The 13,780-nt window shown below is 48.7% G+C and overlaps 8 protein-coding genes across 8 annotated transcripts; 3 read left to right on the top strand and 5 right to left on the bottom strand.

The window, feature by feature from the left end:
• Positions 1-1,097: 1,097 nt before the first annotated feature.
• Positions 1,098-2,532, bottom strand: BO94DRAFT_579823 (uncharacterized protein). The gene is made up of 2 exons (XM_025615290.1): positions 2,261-2,532; positions 1,098-2,213 (listed from the first exon to the last, which is right to left on the bottom strand). Exons 1-2 carry the CDS (start codon positions 2,276-2,278, stop codon positions 1,116-1,118), a joined length of 1,116 nt encoding a protein of 371 aa, XP_025461492.1. The 5' UTR covers positions 2,279-2,532; the 3' UTR covers positions 1,098-1,115.
• A 682-nt stretch (positions 2,533-3,214) lies between these two features.
• On the bottom strand, positions 3,215-3,990 carry BO94DRAFT_540785 (UBC-like protein). The gene has a single exon (XM_025612989.1). It carries the CDS (start codon positions 3,876-3,878, stop codon positions 3,309-3,311), a length of 570 nt encoding a protein of 189 aa, XP_025461491.1. The 5' UTR covers positions 3,879-3,990; the 3' UTR covers positions 3,215-3,308.
• Positions 3,991-4,281: 291 nt separating this feature from the next.
• BO94DRAFT_529048 (uncharacterized protein) lies at positions 4,282-5,545 on the bottom strand (the record flags this gene model as incomplete). Its single annotated transcript, XM_025610443.1, has 4 exons — positions 4,282-4,559; positions 4,644-4,817; positions 4,889-5,083; positions 5,322-5,545. 4 exons carry the CDS (start codon positions 5,543-5,545, stop codon positions 4,412-4,414), a joined length of 741 nt encoding a protein of 246 aa, XP_025461490.1. The 3' UTR covers positions 4,282-4,411.
• Positions 5,546-6,088: 543 nt separating this feature from the next.
• Positions 6,089-7,113, top strand: BO94DRAFT_540783 (uncharacterized protein). The gene has a single exon (XM_025612988.1). The coding sequence runs from the start codon at positions 6,263-6,265 to the stop codon at positions 6,854-6,856; it is 594 nt and encodes a 197-aa protein (XP_025461489.1). The 5' UTR covers positions 6,089-6,262; the 3' UTR covers positions 6,857-7,113.
• A 154-nt stretch (positions 7,114-7,267) lies between these two features.
• Positions 7,268-8,557, bottom strand: BO94DRAFT_591312 (uncharacterized protein; the record flags this gene model as incomplete). The annotated part of the gene is made up of 2 exons (XM_025616104.1): positions 7,268-7,882; positions 8,354-8,557. 2 exons carry the CDS (start codon positions 8,555-8,557, stop codon positions 7,268-7,270), a joined length of 819 nt encoding a protein of 272 aa, XP_025461488.1.
• Positions 8,558-9,340: 783 nt separating this feature from the next.
• Positions 9,341-11,264, top strand: BO94DRAFT_614146 (alpha/beta-hydrolase; the record flags this gene model as incomplete). The annotated part of the gene is made up of 2 exons (XM_025616723.1): positions 9,341-9,478; positions 9,534-11,264. 2 exons carry the CDS (start codon positions 9,341-9,343, stop codon positions 11,262-11,264), a joined length of 1,869 nt encoding a protein of 622 aa, XP_025461487.1.
• A 289-nt stretch (positions 11,265-11,553) lies between these two features.
• Positions 11,554-12,265, bottom strand: BO94DRAFT_614143 (MFS general substrate transporter; the record flags this gene model as incomplete). Its single annotated transcript, XM_025616722.1, has 2 exons — positions 11,764-12,265; positions 11,554-11,713 (listed from the first exon to the last, which is right to left on the bottom strand). The coding sequence occupies exons 1-2, from the start codon at positions 12,240-12,242 to the stop codon at positions 11,554-11,556; spliced, it is 639 nt and encodes a 212-aa protein (XP_025461486.1). The 5' UTR covers positions 12,243-12,265.
• A 79-nt stretch (positions 12,266-12,344) lies between these two features.
• On the top strand, positions 12,345-13,748 carry BO94DRAFT_591309 (uncharacterized protein; the record flags this gene model as incomplete). The annotated part of the gene is made up of 3 exons (XM_025616103.1): positions 12,345-12,411; positions 12,462-13,120; positions 13,205-13,748. Coding segments are annotated over 3 exons (1,270 nt in total), but the record flags the coding sequence as incomplete, so codon positions are not given.
• Between the last annotated feature and the right edge of the window lie 32 nt (positions 13,749-13,780).

Genomic DNA, 13,780 nt, shown 5'->3' with positions numbered 1-13,780 from the left:
TGCTAATATTAGCAAACAGCTCGACAAGGTATATCACAAGATCAATATACAAGCAGCTTAAATAAGTATCACCGATACTGCAAAACCCTGCCTGCTGTTCAACAATATGATCTACCGCGGTAGCATAAATGTTCCGCCTGCTATGCATCTCTACTGTATTCAAACGGGAGATTTTACAACCACTACAAATACATCCGACCATCCACACACGGAGAAACCTCAGTGAGTGTCCAAGATATGCTGGAACACTGCAGATAATTCCACCGGAAGTCATAAACCCAACATACGCCTAGCTAGTTGGAAAACAGCCAGTCATGGCCAAATACCATCATCTAGGAACCTGATCGCTACATGTACTACCAAACTTGTCCCAATTTAGCACAAGTTTCGAGACAAAGCACCCGGATGATATTATGATCATAACGCCATGCAAAGATCAGGGCGTAAATCTGTTCAACTGGTTTGACGGGTACCCAATCAACATAGCCTTAATCATGCGGTTTGCTTCATTGTCCAGTGGTACATGGGTTCGTCAACAGACTAGACAAAATGTTAGTTTCATCGGCGACAACAACCGACTCAGTGTTTCTCTTAGTCAGGGTCAGGAGGTGCAGGTGATCATTAATGATCTTGGTGTCTGACACCTGGTTTGGCAATTGGTAAGGCGATACAGGTGTGAGAGATATTGCTCCGGTTCTGGGTGTCTTGATTAAAGGCACACCCTGATGTTGGTCGTGGGTGGTAGTGAAAAGCGATGGTGGAATAGCCGGCTAAAAGGATTCCGAAGTACCGAAAATTATTCTGTGGGTGGGGGTTGGGTGGGGGTTGGGATGGGAGATACCTGGAGTGAACTTCTTGGATTGTGGGGGTTTTGTTTAAAATGATATTGGGTCGGGTGGTTATGTCTCTCGGTGGGTTACCGCCGAGTGTACAAAGAGCGGGATTTATTAGGAATGCTATGACTTGAGGATATGTTGAAAAGGTGATTAATGTTCAGAAGACCAACCCAGTCCTCGTCCAAAGGTGTAAAATGTCTTCATTTTGGATAAAATCAATGGAAACTGAAGCAACTATTCTGATTGAAACAACAAGACCTTCCAAATCCTTACTCCAAGTCAGTTTACGTTCTCATCGTCCCAATCATGTCTAGGAACTAGTTCCGGAGTCTTTTCTCCGCGTGCACGCCGGACACTTTTGGCTTTTCTTCGGAGGAGAGTCATCGCGGCAGTGTCTGAAGCACTGAGCTCCAGACTGCAATAATAAGTATTCTGCCCCGGGACTCTGTAATAATAACCACACCTCCACGAGATAATAGCAGTTTTCAGGTTGGGGCATTCGCCAAGCTCCTGGCAGAAGTCTGCCCAGGTACCTGTTAAGAGATAAACACATGTCAGGTGTAGATAAACCAGACTTTTCCTGTAGTTGCATATCGTTGCCAGCATTTCGTATGGTATCATTATCCCAGAAAGGCTTATCCTCTCTATACTTGCGCATGGATGAAGAAACGGATGCACGGGTTCATGCATTGGGCATGGGTATTTAGGCGGCCTTCCAAGTCCGTCCAGGTTGACGGAGCGTAGCCCTCGGCCAAGATGAAGGAAATGAAAAACATGGAATTTCGCCTTATCTAGGGATGGGTGGCCGTCGTAACGGAGGTTTAATATTCGAAGTTGAGGTAGTAATTCTTGCAAAACATCATCGAGTGCCGGTGATAGGCCCGCTGACTGATTACCTCTAGGATCTAGTCCGTGGATTTTGAGCGTTTTCAGTTGGGGGAGTTGCGCATGTCGAAAAGATTTGAACATGGAGTTCACCAGCAGGTACTCATAGTTATAACAGTCGGAGTTGATGTGGATACGCTCTACCGAGGGAATCCTGCTGAGGAAATATAGGAAGTTTTCGTAAGCCTTTCCCTCAACCTCATCGTCCAACCATCTTTCAACGAATATTCGACCCCGCACAGGATGGGATCTTATTGCTAGAACCCTGACGAAGTCACAAAAATCACTGTCAAAAATAAATCTTGGGCCTTTTGCACGCCGGCGTCTCATAGGATGCATATAATCACGCAGGTGCCTCATTGTTATAGAGATGTGACATAAGAGAATGCGAGTAGCGCTCCGATTGAACGGTGGACTAACGAGGCGAAGACATCTCAATTGTTTCTTTTGAACCGAGTGGCCGATATATTCACCGACCAGAAAGTTTGTAATCTTGGTGCATTGTTAGGGGATAGTTTTGATAATCTGATGAGACGTACCCTATCATATAGTTCCATCGGAAGGGAACTAATCCCACGTATACGCTATAGTTCCGTCATGATTGAGAAGCAGAGATTGTTTGAATGGCGCTCCTTGGACGAACTTGTAAAACGGGGGAAGACCGTCCTAGTGGTATATCATGACAAGAGAATGGGAAGCCTCGCCTGCAGAGTGGTATGGAACCGAGGACTTTGGAAAGAGGCTTGAGGCCATATGGGGTGATGGATGATGCTGTGCCGCATATACGACGTGCAATAATCGTGGTATCAAGTCAGTAGACTGCGAGAATGAGAAAGCGGGGAGGGGCAGCAATAGCAATGCGGAAGAATTCGGCTGCCTGGGCTGTCCACAAGTCCTGTCATTCTGCCTGTCCCGTCCGCCGTACATCGTGTATCACGTCTTATTGAATGGATGCCTGTCTCTCGGCAATGCCGTAGCCATAACTTGCGCCCGCTTGAGTATCTTGGAGATATCATCCAGCTACTGCAGGAGCAAGCAGCACGCAATAAACGCGATTCTCAGATGACCTGAGCGGAAGCAGAATGCGGTTGTTACTCCCATCTTGGAAGCAGTCGATTATATCTATGGAATCGGTCAAAGCTATACAGAAAATCAGAATGCTTAGTTCGAGACAGCAAGCAGCCTGTGCAGAGAAATTCTACGTCTATTTTTCTTGCCGATCGATCGGCAGGAACCTGACAGCGCCCCTGCATAAACCCACATGCCGGACAAGTGGATCCATAATGGACAGCATTATTGCCTGGGGAGCCTTAAACTGCTTGATATAGTACTATGGGGCGGAATAAAAACTAACGAACGAAATTATGGTTTGGGGCCATGGACTTTAAGGACTAGGTTTCAGTGTAGCCAGTGAGTTTAGGAGGCTATAACAACATCTCCGGGAGTTTATAGGCATGCGTTCATAAAGGGTTACGACAAAGTGTCGTACGGTTCAACTATCTACTTCTTCAGAGAGTGGCTACAGATCAGTCCGTAGCCATTCCCAACATCAGAGCCCAGAGTAAGATCAAATATCCAAGTATATATTTAGTCCTCCACCGGCACCGCATACTTGCCCGTCCAATCTCTGGCCATCTCCTCAAACGTCCCCCGATCCACCATCCACATCTCCCCAGCCTCGGGCATCAACACACACTTGAACCCTACCTCTACCACTCCCAATCCCGGATCCGACAGCAACGAAGAAATCGACAGCAAGATCGTCCTCACAGAAAGGGCCATACTCCATTCGTCCTGCAAAATATTCAAACAGATCTTCCCTTGAGAGTTAATATTAGGATGCCAAATCCGCGTCATGAACGTGCACTCGGGTGGCAACTTGGGATAGTGTTCTGTGATGCCAATCCGAATTTGAAAGGTGCCTTCTTCATATGGTGTGTCCTTCGGTCCAGCTATGGTTCCGATGATATCGTAGGGGTTGTCCGGGGACACGGGTGCGAAGGACATGAAATTGTATTCCGGGCAGTCTGGGCCATCTTCTATGGCTTTGCCGAATTCGACTCGTAGGCGGCGGAGTGCCCAGAAATGGCGGGGAGGGGGTTCTTGGGCCAGTACTGCGGCGAGGATGGCGTGGTTGGCTTTACGAATCTCATTCATGGTGGGAGAGATAGTTGGGGGTGCTCGAGGGTATGGGATCGGACTTGGAATGTGGGTTGTTTCGGGCTTGAGGATGGCTTTGGTCGTTGGAAATGAGATAGGTTATTTAGAATGTGAAAGCTGATCTCCGGGAGATGGCTAGGAAAGGGGGATTTGAAAAATGCGACACTTGGGCCATAGGGAGCCATGCTCAATTCGGTGCTACTAGCAGGCACGCTGACGATCACGTGTGCACGTGGCTCCCGCTCTTCAGAGTGCGGCCTAGCCATTCCTCCCTTCAACTAGTGCGACTCAATGATAGATAAGAAGGCCAAAGTTCAAGATATAGCCAACAACTTATACACAAAGAGAACCGCATATATAGTTCTAAAACCATTGCAAACTTGAAGGGGAAATACAATGACCCGAGAGAAAATAAACGTAGGAAAGCATCAGACTCCAATGGAGAATAGACATCCGAGTCTGGCTGTTGACATCGCAGGACTGACCATTGACCGGGTTAGCCATAGACGACCAAAAAACCGAAGTATTGATCATTTCCCAACATAATCAAACTTCTTTGTCTGGTGATTGTACACGTAGGCATATTCAGCCACGTCAAACCCCCAGTCTCCAACGACTTTGGTACTCGCGCTGCACAGATTACCTTTATCCTTGGCATTAAATGCCTTGCAATAGGGCCTACCGACAGCAAGGTTAGACAGAGCGATCCCTTTTGTCCTGAAAAACAAGCCAGGAGAAGTAGGTAGTCGATCGATCACTCACCCAACTGTTGCTGTTTTTCCAGGCCTGACCTTGAAGCCAGTGATCTCAAACCAAGATGTGTCCCCAGGGCTTTTGGTCGGATCGTATGGCTCAATCTTGTTCTTCTGGTAGAAGTTTCTCAACGAAAGCTTCTGTTCCTCCTGCGATTTGCGTGTAACTCCCACGAGGATCGCACTACAAATTATTAACACCATCATTTCGTTGGTCGATTTATCTGAACGAGAGTCAGGCAGGAGAGAATATACCCTATTCCCCCGCTGGCGGTGGAGGCGAAAGGAAATTCTTCTGCTGAAGTCCATCCTTCATGGTTCGCCCAGATACTAGTCGGCGGACTGGCTTTTATCCCATACTTGGCCCGGTGTTCGAAGGGTTGTTTGTCAGCCGCGCTGCCGTTCTTCACCTGACGGTTCTTCTTGGCCGTGTTTTTGTCGACCTTCTTCCTATATGTAAGTTAGCTTGGTTGGGTATATCATACATCCAGCATGCGAAGTAGGCATGTGTTCAGGCAGGCGTAGACGGTTGAATGAAACAAAATATGACATGGGTGGTAGATCTTGTATGGGAAACCGACGCCGCGCCAGAAGAAAGGGGTAAGGTAGTCAGGTGCTCTAGTCTGCCTACAGTCCAGAGAAAGGCAGATATATGGTCAGCAAGTAGAATTGTTGCAGACAGACTCACATCACCGTAGGCTTGCCTTTGCATAGCATTGCCCAGCAGTCCACATCATAAGTCAAGGCATCTTCCCCACGGATCTCAATCTGAGCCTTGATAGGGTTGCTTTGGCTGCTCCCTGGATTGGAGCGCGGCTCGAGGGAAGTACCATCAGGAGTGGGTAAAGCACGGACTTGCTGAAATCCTGAAGTGAAGAGCACAGCTGTGAGAAACACAAGAACGGTTCTCATTTCGGACTAAGATAGCTAGGTATTCCTTGAGAGAAAGATTCTGATGCTGGTTTCTCTTCCGGCACCCTCTTCGTCGCTTCTTATTTCCTGTATTTATAGCCATTTTTTTCAGGGGCCATTTCGGCCATGGTACTTTGACCTTGACATGAATTCCATCGACTCAGCAGGTGTGAAACCATTCATGTTTCTCAAACTCAAGGATAGATGCTGCTGAGATGAGACTATCAGCCTGTACATGGGCAGGACAGGTGTTTTTCTGACACAAATAATGATTCAGACCAGCACCTTATCGGGCGATTGGTGATGGGGGTTGGAGCCAGCTCTACCAAGTTCCCAGAGTCAATTGCAGCGCCCCCAAAGCCATTGTGATTCAAACCAAAGTCGCTTATTAGATATATATAAATGCAGTCATGATCACGGTGGGGGCGGACCCGTCACTCCGTCCCACAACAGCGGCTAATCCTTGCCGGTCACTGGTCCTCTCACCTCTCACCTCATCTGTCACCTGTCACCCTGTCAGCCGCTTTCACTTCATCGCCTCATTTCTCCTCCACTGCACATCCTCATCACCCATATCATACGCAACTATGCCTACCTTTTTTCTGTTCTGCACCACAGATGTGCCAGCCAGCGTATGAAAACTTTTTCCCTAGTCTCTTATGGCACGTACAATCCCACTAATCGGGCTTTCCTCGCCCCTAGATGATCAGCAATTTCATGGCCCACTTCTACGAAGCTCTCGATTGCCCAGACCTATTCTGCCTTGTCCGCACCCCAGACCAAGCTGAGTACGATGGATGGGGCACGCCACTCCCTGTCAGCGACTTCTCCACCGGCTTCAAAGACGCTACAGACGCCGAACTCCGCCTGTTCACTCAGACAAAGATCAAAGAGCTTGGGGAAAACAAAAACGCTGGCAGGCTTGAACCAGACTGGATAGCCGTATTGGACGAAAGATCGCCACGCGATGCAACGGTGGTCCTCCACTACAATGAAGCGCTGTCCCTCTGGGCTCAGAGTCTGGAAGATGCAGAGGTACCATTCCATATCCCAGGTGATGCGGATGTGTCGGAGGGAAAGATCTGGTGGAAATGGCGCTTGCCTATCTCGGGGGCTCATCACCTGTTCAACAGTGTGGATGGCGGAGACTTTGTGATACTTGGGCTATATTCGCGTCCGGAGTACAAGGGAGCGGACGGCGTGGTCAATGTGGAGATTCCTTACAAGATTATCTGTGGGGAGATCAAAGATCCCATTAATCAGGAGAAGTATTTAGACACTCTGCGAAGGAGATATGATGGGGTTGTTTAGCTCCTTACCTAATCCTACCTACCGTGGAGACGAAGCATTCATGGAGCCGCTGAAGCTAGTTTAACTGGGTTGAATATACACACCTTCAGGATTGTTACTCCATAGCCAAAGTTTCGCTTTTTGAGATGGGATTTGCTTCAGTTACCTCATTGTATCAAGGATACCGTTCCATGTAACCAAAATGCTGGGCTTCTTTTATGAGAAGGATCCCGGGAACATACCTTATGGATACGCGACCGCAATTTACAATGTCGAAGGTCAACTTCGCTCTCTCTTCCAACGGGGGCCTTGGCGACCAGAACCCCTATCATTGAATGCGGGTGGTCTACAGGCTCAGCTGCTTGCCATCAAGCCACCTGAATTATAGGGCATCAGTGTGTTTATAGACACACGGACAGGTGAAACACCAAGTCACTTGGAAAACACTGGGGAGAACAATCCTCCACAATTAAATCTTGCGGACAAGAGCTTCCCCCTGTAGGTACAAAACCCCTGGTTTAGGCATTCACTACCTTCTTCCTCATCAAAGTAAACCTTGTTCTTTTCAAACAATAGGATATAATCCGATCCGCCGTATTGGAGAAGGCCCAGCTCATCTCCTTTCTCAACATCAGTACCCTCCTGACCTTTGGCTTCTTCGTAATTCCAGTAGACGGAGGAAATTTGCGCCATATCAACAGTGAATAGTACCACATGTCCTATGTCAATATCCTTGGAACCCGTCGTATCAAAGACCCACATCCCACAGACTTGATTCCACTGATATCCTGGGCAATCCTGTGCTTCAACATCGCGGTCGCCCGAAGCAGCCTGATTTGGCTTTGTCATTATTCGTCGTGGCGGAGGTAGCAGCACCTGTTGCTTTTCATCCGCGGTCACCTGCAGGTAGAAATCCCCTGGAATTATGTAGCGGATGACCACCTTTCCGCTGACAGAAGCGTGAACACGATGATAATTATTCAGCAAGAGAAATAAGTGCATAAAGATGCCATCGTTGAACTTTGCGACTAGATCATCAGGAACATCCTGTCAGAGCTTGTTGATTGGCCAATTGAATCCCTTCAGATTGACGGTCTCGGAGCCAAAATTCATATTTCCTTTATTAATCTTCTGGTAGAGATCAAACTTGGCGTCACACGGACTAGCAACGGTGTTTTCATGACTGATCTGTTAGTATTCCGGCTTCACTTTCCGAGAAAAGAACTCGTTGAAGGTTTTCTAGCCTCCTTCAGGCTGGATGTATTGGTGGACTTGGTATTCAGGGTTGTCGGTGAATGTCGAGACCAGTTCTGCAGAGTCTTCCGTATTCATCCACTGCCCAAGGCTATCTACGAAATCGTGAAGCCATCTGGATAGGTTGGTTGACTGGCTGATGTGAGATGGATCAATTAATGTCTGTAAGTCAATTATGGGCTTCTGATCAAAGATGAAGTAGAATACCGAAAGCATCCAAAGTGGCATGTCACGGGTAGAAGTGGTGGACGGAACCTATTTCACATATCGGTTGCAGAAATCGAGAAAGGATGCCACGGTCTCGCCATCTGAGGCTCCTCGGTAGATCTGGGCTTCGAGAAGGTCATTTCTGGCTGTGTCAACTGCTTGCCCAATCCCTTGAGCGAAGATTCTTTCCCAGTCTCTGTTCCTGGGATCGTAAATCATCTCGAAAAGGTCCCCGACAATATTCTCGTATTTGTCAGCCATAATGGAGGTAGGTCAAATATGTCTAAAGTTCTGATAGACGCATTGATGGTTCAAGAAATAAAGGAGATGGATTACAGATTTGATCACTTTTTTGATGACTGGACAGGGATTTTATAGCAGACTGGATTGGCGAAGATGATACCATTTCCCCTCAGCAACCCCCGCGGATCCTCACTAGGTAGTCTCTCCTTCCATTGCTTTTGTTTTTTTTTTTTTTTTTTTTTTTTTTTTTTGCCCTGATGGGTATCGCCTCAATCAGAGGGTGACTCTGGTCCGTTGCAAGGAACTTGTGACTCTCTCAGGATAAAATAATGACATGTCAGGCTGCTTTCAACGACAGTTACATGTTATTCCTAGATAATTACACATATCATGGGGACGCAGTATATAATAAGTTGCCCATTCACCCTCGAGCTCGAGTACATCAGACACCCTCCAGTCACTGCCAGTTGCACGATATTGATTATCTCTGGAGTGGCACAGCTGAGTCAATGCTGACTATGATCACTTTACGAATACTGTTGTCACATAATCACAATGACAATGATCAAACATCTACGGAGACATACAAATTATACACTCTGATTACGCCGGTTGTCATTGCTTATTGGTCGGAAATTTCGCAGAAATTCCGGTTGATGCTGACTGACGCATGATGGTGACGCAACGAAGACACTTACCCCCATGCCCCAGTTGAACCTCTTTCTTCGGTGTCAATTAACTGAGATTTCCGCTTGAGCCCATCTCGATTATATTTGACCACTTGTAGCATTGCTTCTGACAATGACTGCACTCAAGGTCATCAGTGCGGCTCTTCTTTCCGGGCTGGTGCTCGCCCAGTACCCCCCAACCCCAGAGGGATTGACCACAATCAACTCTGAAATCCTTCCAGGGGTCACTATAACTTACAAAGAAGTTCCGGTAAGAATTGACCTTAGGCTCATTATTGTCTATCTGCTCAAAGATAGCCTACTAGGCCAGCATATGCGACTCGGCCTCGGCCTCGTATGCGGGATATGTCAACTTCCCGCAAAATGCGATGAAGGATGCAATCCAAGACTTTCCTGTTCACTTATTCTTCTGGTATTTCGAGTCCTATTCAGACCCCAAAACTTCGCCGTTGTCCATATGGCTGCAAGGCGGACCAGGAGGGTCCTCTATGTTCGGTGCTTTCACGGAAAACGGCCCTTGCAACGTTGCTGAGGACTCCCAAACCACACGCCCAAATGAATATGCCTGGACCAAGTACGCCAACATGCTATATATCGACCAACCCGTCCAGACTGGCTTCAGTTACGATATCTTGACCAATGGAACTCTGGACCTGGTTAGTGGAAACATCATTCCGGATTGTTCCACACAAGGTCCGTTGAACAAGGTAGGCACGTTTAGCAGCCAAACATTAACATATACTGCCAACACCACCGCCAATGCCGCACGGCATCTTTGGAACTTTGCCCAAGTCTGGCTTCAGGAGTTCGATGTCTACAAGTCCAAATCCCAGAATGACCGAGTCAGCCTTTGGACTGAGTCGTACGGTGGTCGCTATGGTCCTGGGTTCGCTGCGTATTTCCATCAGCAGAACGAGAATCTCAATAGCAGACGTGACACCTTCAAACCTATTAACCTCGACACCTTAGGGGTCATCAACGGATGTATAGATCTCCTTACACAAGAAACATCCGATCCGGAGTATGCTTACAACAAAAATACTTTCGGCATTACTGCCATCAACGAATCCCAGTATGATGCTGCAATCGAAGCTTACAGCAGGCCAGGCGGTTGCGAAGAGCAGATCCAAAATTGTCTTCAACTTGCCAAAGAGAAAGATCCAGATATGTATGGCAACGCAACGACAGTCAATGAAGCATGCTTTGATACAAGCACCTACTGCCAAGCCGAAGTGGAAGCCGCCTATATTTTCACCAGCAAACGAGGTTTCTATGACATCTCTCACTGCAACCTAGACCCATTCCCCCCCAACTATTTCATTGGCTACCTGGCCGATGATAAGATCCAGCAGGCTCTAGGCGTCCCAGTTAACTTCACCCTACTCTCGAACACTGTCGGGAAGGCATTCAACGAAACAGGCGACTACCCAAGACGAGACAGACTGGGCTACCTTGCAGATATCGCATATCTTCTGGAATCCGGAGCCCAGGTGGCATTGCTGTACGGAGATCGGGACTTTGCCTGCAACTGGGTTGGAGGCGAACAAGCCAGTCTTGACGTCCAGTACAAGTCGTCCTTGGCATTTCAAAGTGCAGGATACGCGAACATCACCTCCAGCTCGGCTGTCTGGGGACAGGTTCGTCAATATGGTAGCTTTTCATTCAGCCGTATCTACCAGTCTGGTCACATGGTTCCTTCATATCAACCAGAGGCCGCACTGGAGATTTTCCGACGTGTCATGGATGGCAAGGATATAGAAACCGGGCAATTTGATGTCACGACCAGCTACTCGACTAACGGCACGGCAGAGTCTACACATACAGACAAGGTGCCAGATGCCCCGGAACCGACATGCTACCTTTGGAGCCTGAGTGGCACATGTGCGAAGAATCAGATCGATGCCGTTGCAGATAGAACCGCGAAAATTGAGAATTATGTGATTACGGATCCAGAGCAACCGAGCGATGCTTGCCCGTACACTCCTACACCCGGTAACTCACTGGTCCTAAACTTTGGACGTTCGCTGACTTTTTAGCTCGTGGGAAGGCCCAGTCTGAGGAAGGTCGTGATTTACTCTGACTCGATTATAGACTTGGCTCCTTCGATATACTCCTGAATCGGGTCAATGGGTCACTTCTCAAATGCTATTAGTCAAATCTCTCGCTGGTAGACTAAAATGATTTATCGCGTCTATGTGGAGAGCAGACTGAGATATATGTCCCAACACTATCTAATGAATGATTGATTTTCGCTTGGATATGCTTAGAAATGAATGACTGACGTAATCTGTGAGTATGGTGGCGGATATTGAGATCGAACTCCAACTACACCTTTTTCATCACGTCCCAACCCCCTTTTTTCACACGCGCTACAACAAAACATAGAGCCCCCACCGCCATGATCGAACCAGACAGAGCAATAAGGGATTCCCAATTTTCCGAGTCATCAACCAGGGCACCGCTCGCAGGAATCCCCACCAGAGCGCTATGGATCGTCAGCCACACTGTCATCCGGGTGGAATGTCTACTACATACCCAAAAGCTAGGTAGAGGCAAGCAACACCGAACTTCAAACCCAAATCGGCCACCCGACCATCAACCAGAGCGACAACACAAGGTGAGAGCAGGCTGGTGTATCCGCCCGAGACAAAGCCATAGAAAGCAGCGAAGAATATGAATCCAGCGTTTGTTGGGGCATAGTAAACAGGCAGCCAGATGGCTAACTGGGCCACAGCAGAAAATGCACTGACTAGAACCATGATATTGAATTGACCCATATAGTCGGACAAGAATCCCGGCACGATGCGACCGATCATCGACTCTGCGTTCGTAATGGACAGCGTATACTGTGCTAGGTCGAGATTCATACCAGCTTGATTCGCCATGGACGGCAGATAGTCATAGGGGACAAGGAGGGAGAATGTGCAGCAGAAAATACCGATGCAGAACGCCAGCCAGGCCACCGCATTGTGTCGCACTCCGGCCCATTTTCTGACGGACTTCAGGGTTTCCATCTCAAGCAAAAGGCAGACTTTGGTAACGGCAAGTGTCTGGGAGGCCTGTTCAGCTGGGCTCTCGACCTGGGTGGGCCTGGATCACTCGAGAACCCGAATGGCATGTCCCCCAGCGACACCGGTATGGGCGGCGCCAATCCTACGGAGGGAGCGATGGCACTGGAATCCTGTATGTGGATACCGGGGTACTGGGAGATTCGCCAGTGGTGACAGGTATAGGCCCCGTCGACATCATCTTCCCCAAGAGTATCCTCGGGACCCCGTCAGTTATCTCGCCTGGATCATATCCCACAAGCGTCGAGCTTGCTTGGAATACCACAACGACCGTCACGTCAGGCGGCTCCACCAGCGTCAGCACGGGAACAACCCGATATATCATGCCCACTTATATTCCCCTGTCCCCAGTTACCATTGGATCCATCTACTATTATGATTGGAACATCACGGATCCACACGTCACGTCGACGCATGGACCATTGATCCCGAGCATCAACCTGCCCCCAGTGACGATCATCGATGATCCCAACCCATTGAATGAATCAGGGGTCACTCACTCACCGCTAGGCACGCGTGTGATCAACATCCCCCCTTGGCCCTGGTCAACCGGTGGATCGGTCTACCCGACTATCATATTCAAGCAAGGCAGTCCGCCTGGTCCGACTTGCACTGCCAACTGCGGGCACAAATGCTATGACTTTTGCGACGGGCCCTGTTTAAACGATTGCGGCAGAGAGAGCTCCTCTAGCTTTATCGATCCGTTGGACACCAATCCGCCATCGGTCACCAAATGTACGGGTCCGGGCTGTGTTAATGGAAAATGCACCGGGCAAGGACTATGTATCGAGCGAGGCTGTACCGGCGTTGATTGTCACAACCGGGTGTGTGTGGGAGAGAATTGCATCCCCACGGCATGCACCTGATCGGACTGTACTGATGGCCACTGCACCGGGAGCAACTGCAAGGACCATGGCTGTATCGGTGATGACTCCGATGACTCCACTGATGATGATGACTCCAGTGATAGTGATGATGATATAAGCATCGGTATATGCTTTGGTCTGGACTGTCTCTCCTGGGGCTGTCTGGGCTTAGATTGCTCGTCTTCATCCCATACATGCACCGGTCACTCGTGCCGTGTGGTGACCTGCACTGGCCCTGGTTGCAAAGATGGGATCTGCAGCGGACATGCGTGCCATTCCGAGGACACTGACTGTGAGTCGGAGGAGGCGGACAGCTGCACCGAGTATATCTCCAGCACTCTCATCAACCCGACCTCCACCTATTCTACCACCACTGTCACCAGCCAATGCTCCACCATCACCGCATGCTCCGCAAGTCCGACCACAGTCACCAGTACCATCACCGGGGACAGCTTAGTTGAAGGCACAATCTCAGCAGTTGATTCAATGGTGTCCGAAGATCCCGCCATGTGGACCTCTATCCTTGATGACCTGGACAGCTTTTACCCAATGGCCTTTGCCACCAACTACACCACCGAATCCTTCAGTTTTCACAGCACCACCAGCAGCACGTCAACC

Source organism: Aspergillus sclerotioniger (assembly GCF_003184525.1).
Source record: "Aspergillus sclerotioniger CBS 115572 chromosome Unknown BO94scaffold_56, whole genome shotgun sequence".
Taxonomy (NCBI): domain Eukaryota; kingdom Fungi; phylum Ascomycota; class Eurotiomycetes; order Eurotiales; family Aspergillaceae; genus Aspergillus; species Aspergillus sclerotioniger.
Note: the sequence above shows the minus strand (reverse complement) of the source record. Positions and strands in the feature narration are given on the sequence as shown.

Bases quoted from the DNA above. Each gene is read 5' to 3' on its own strand.
- BO94DRAFT_540785 (XM_025612989.1), bottom strand. From the start codon at position 3,878: ATGAATGAGATTCGTAAAGCCAACCACGCCATCCTCGCCGCAGTACTG.
- BO94DRAFT_540783 (XM_025612988.1), top strand. From the start codon at position 6,263: ATGGCCCACTTCTACGAAGCTCTCGATTGCCCAGACCTATTCTGCCTT.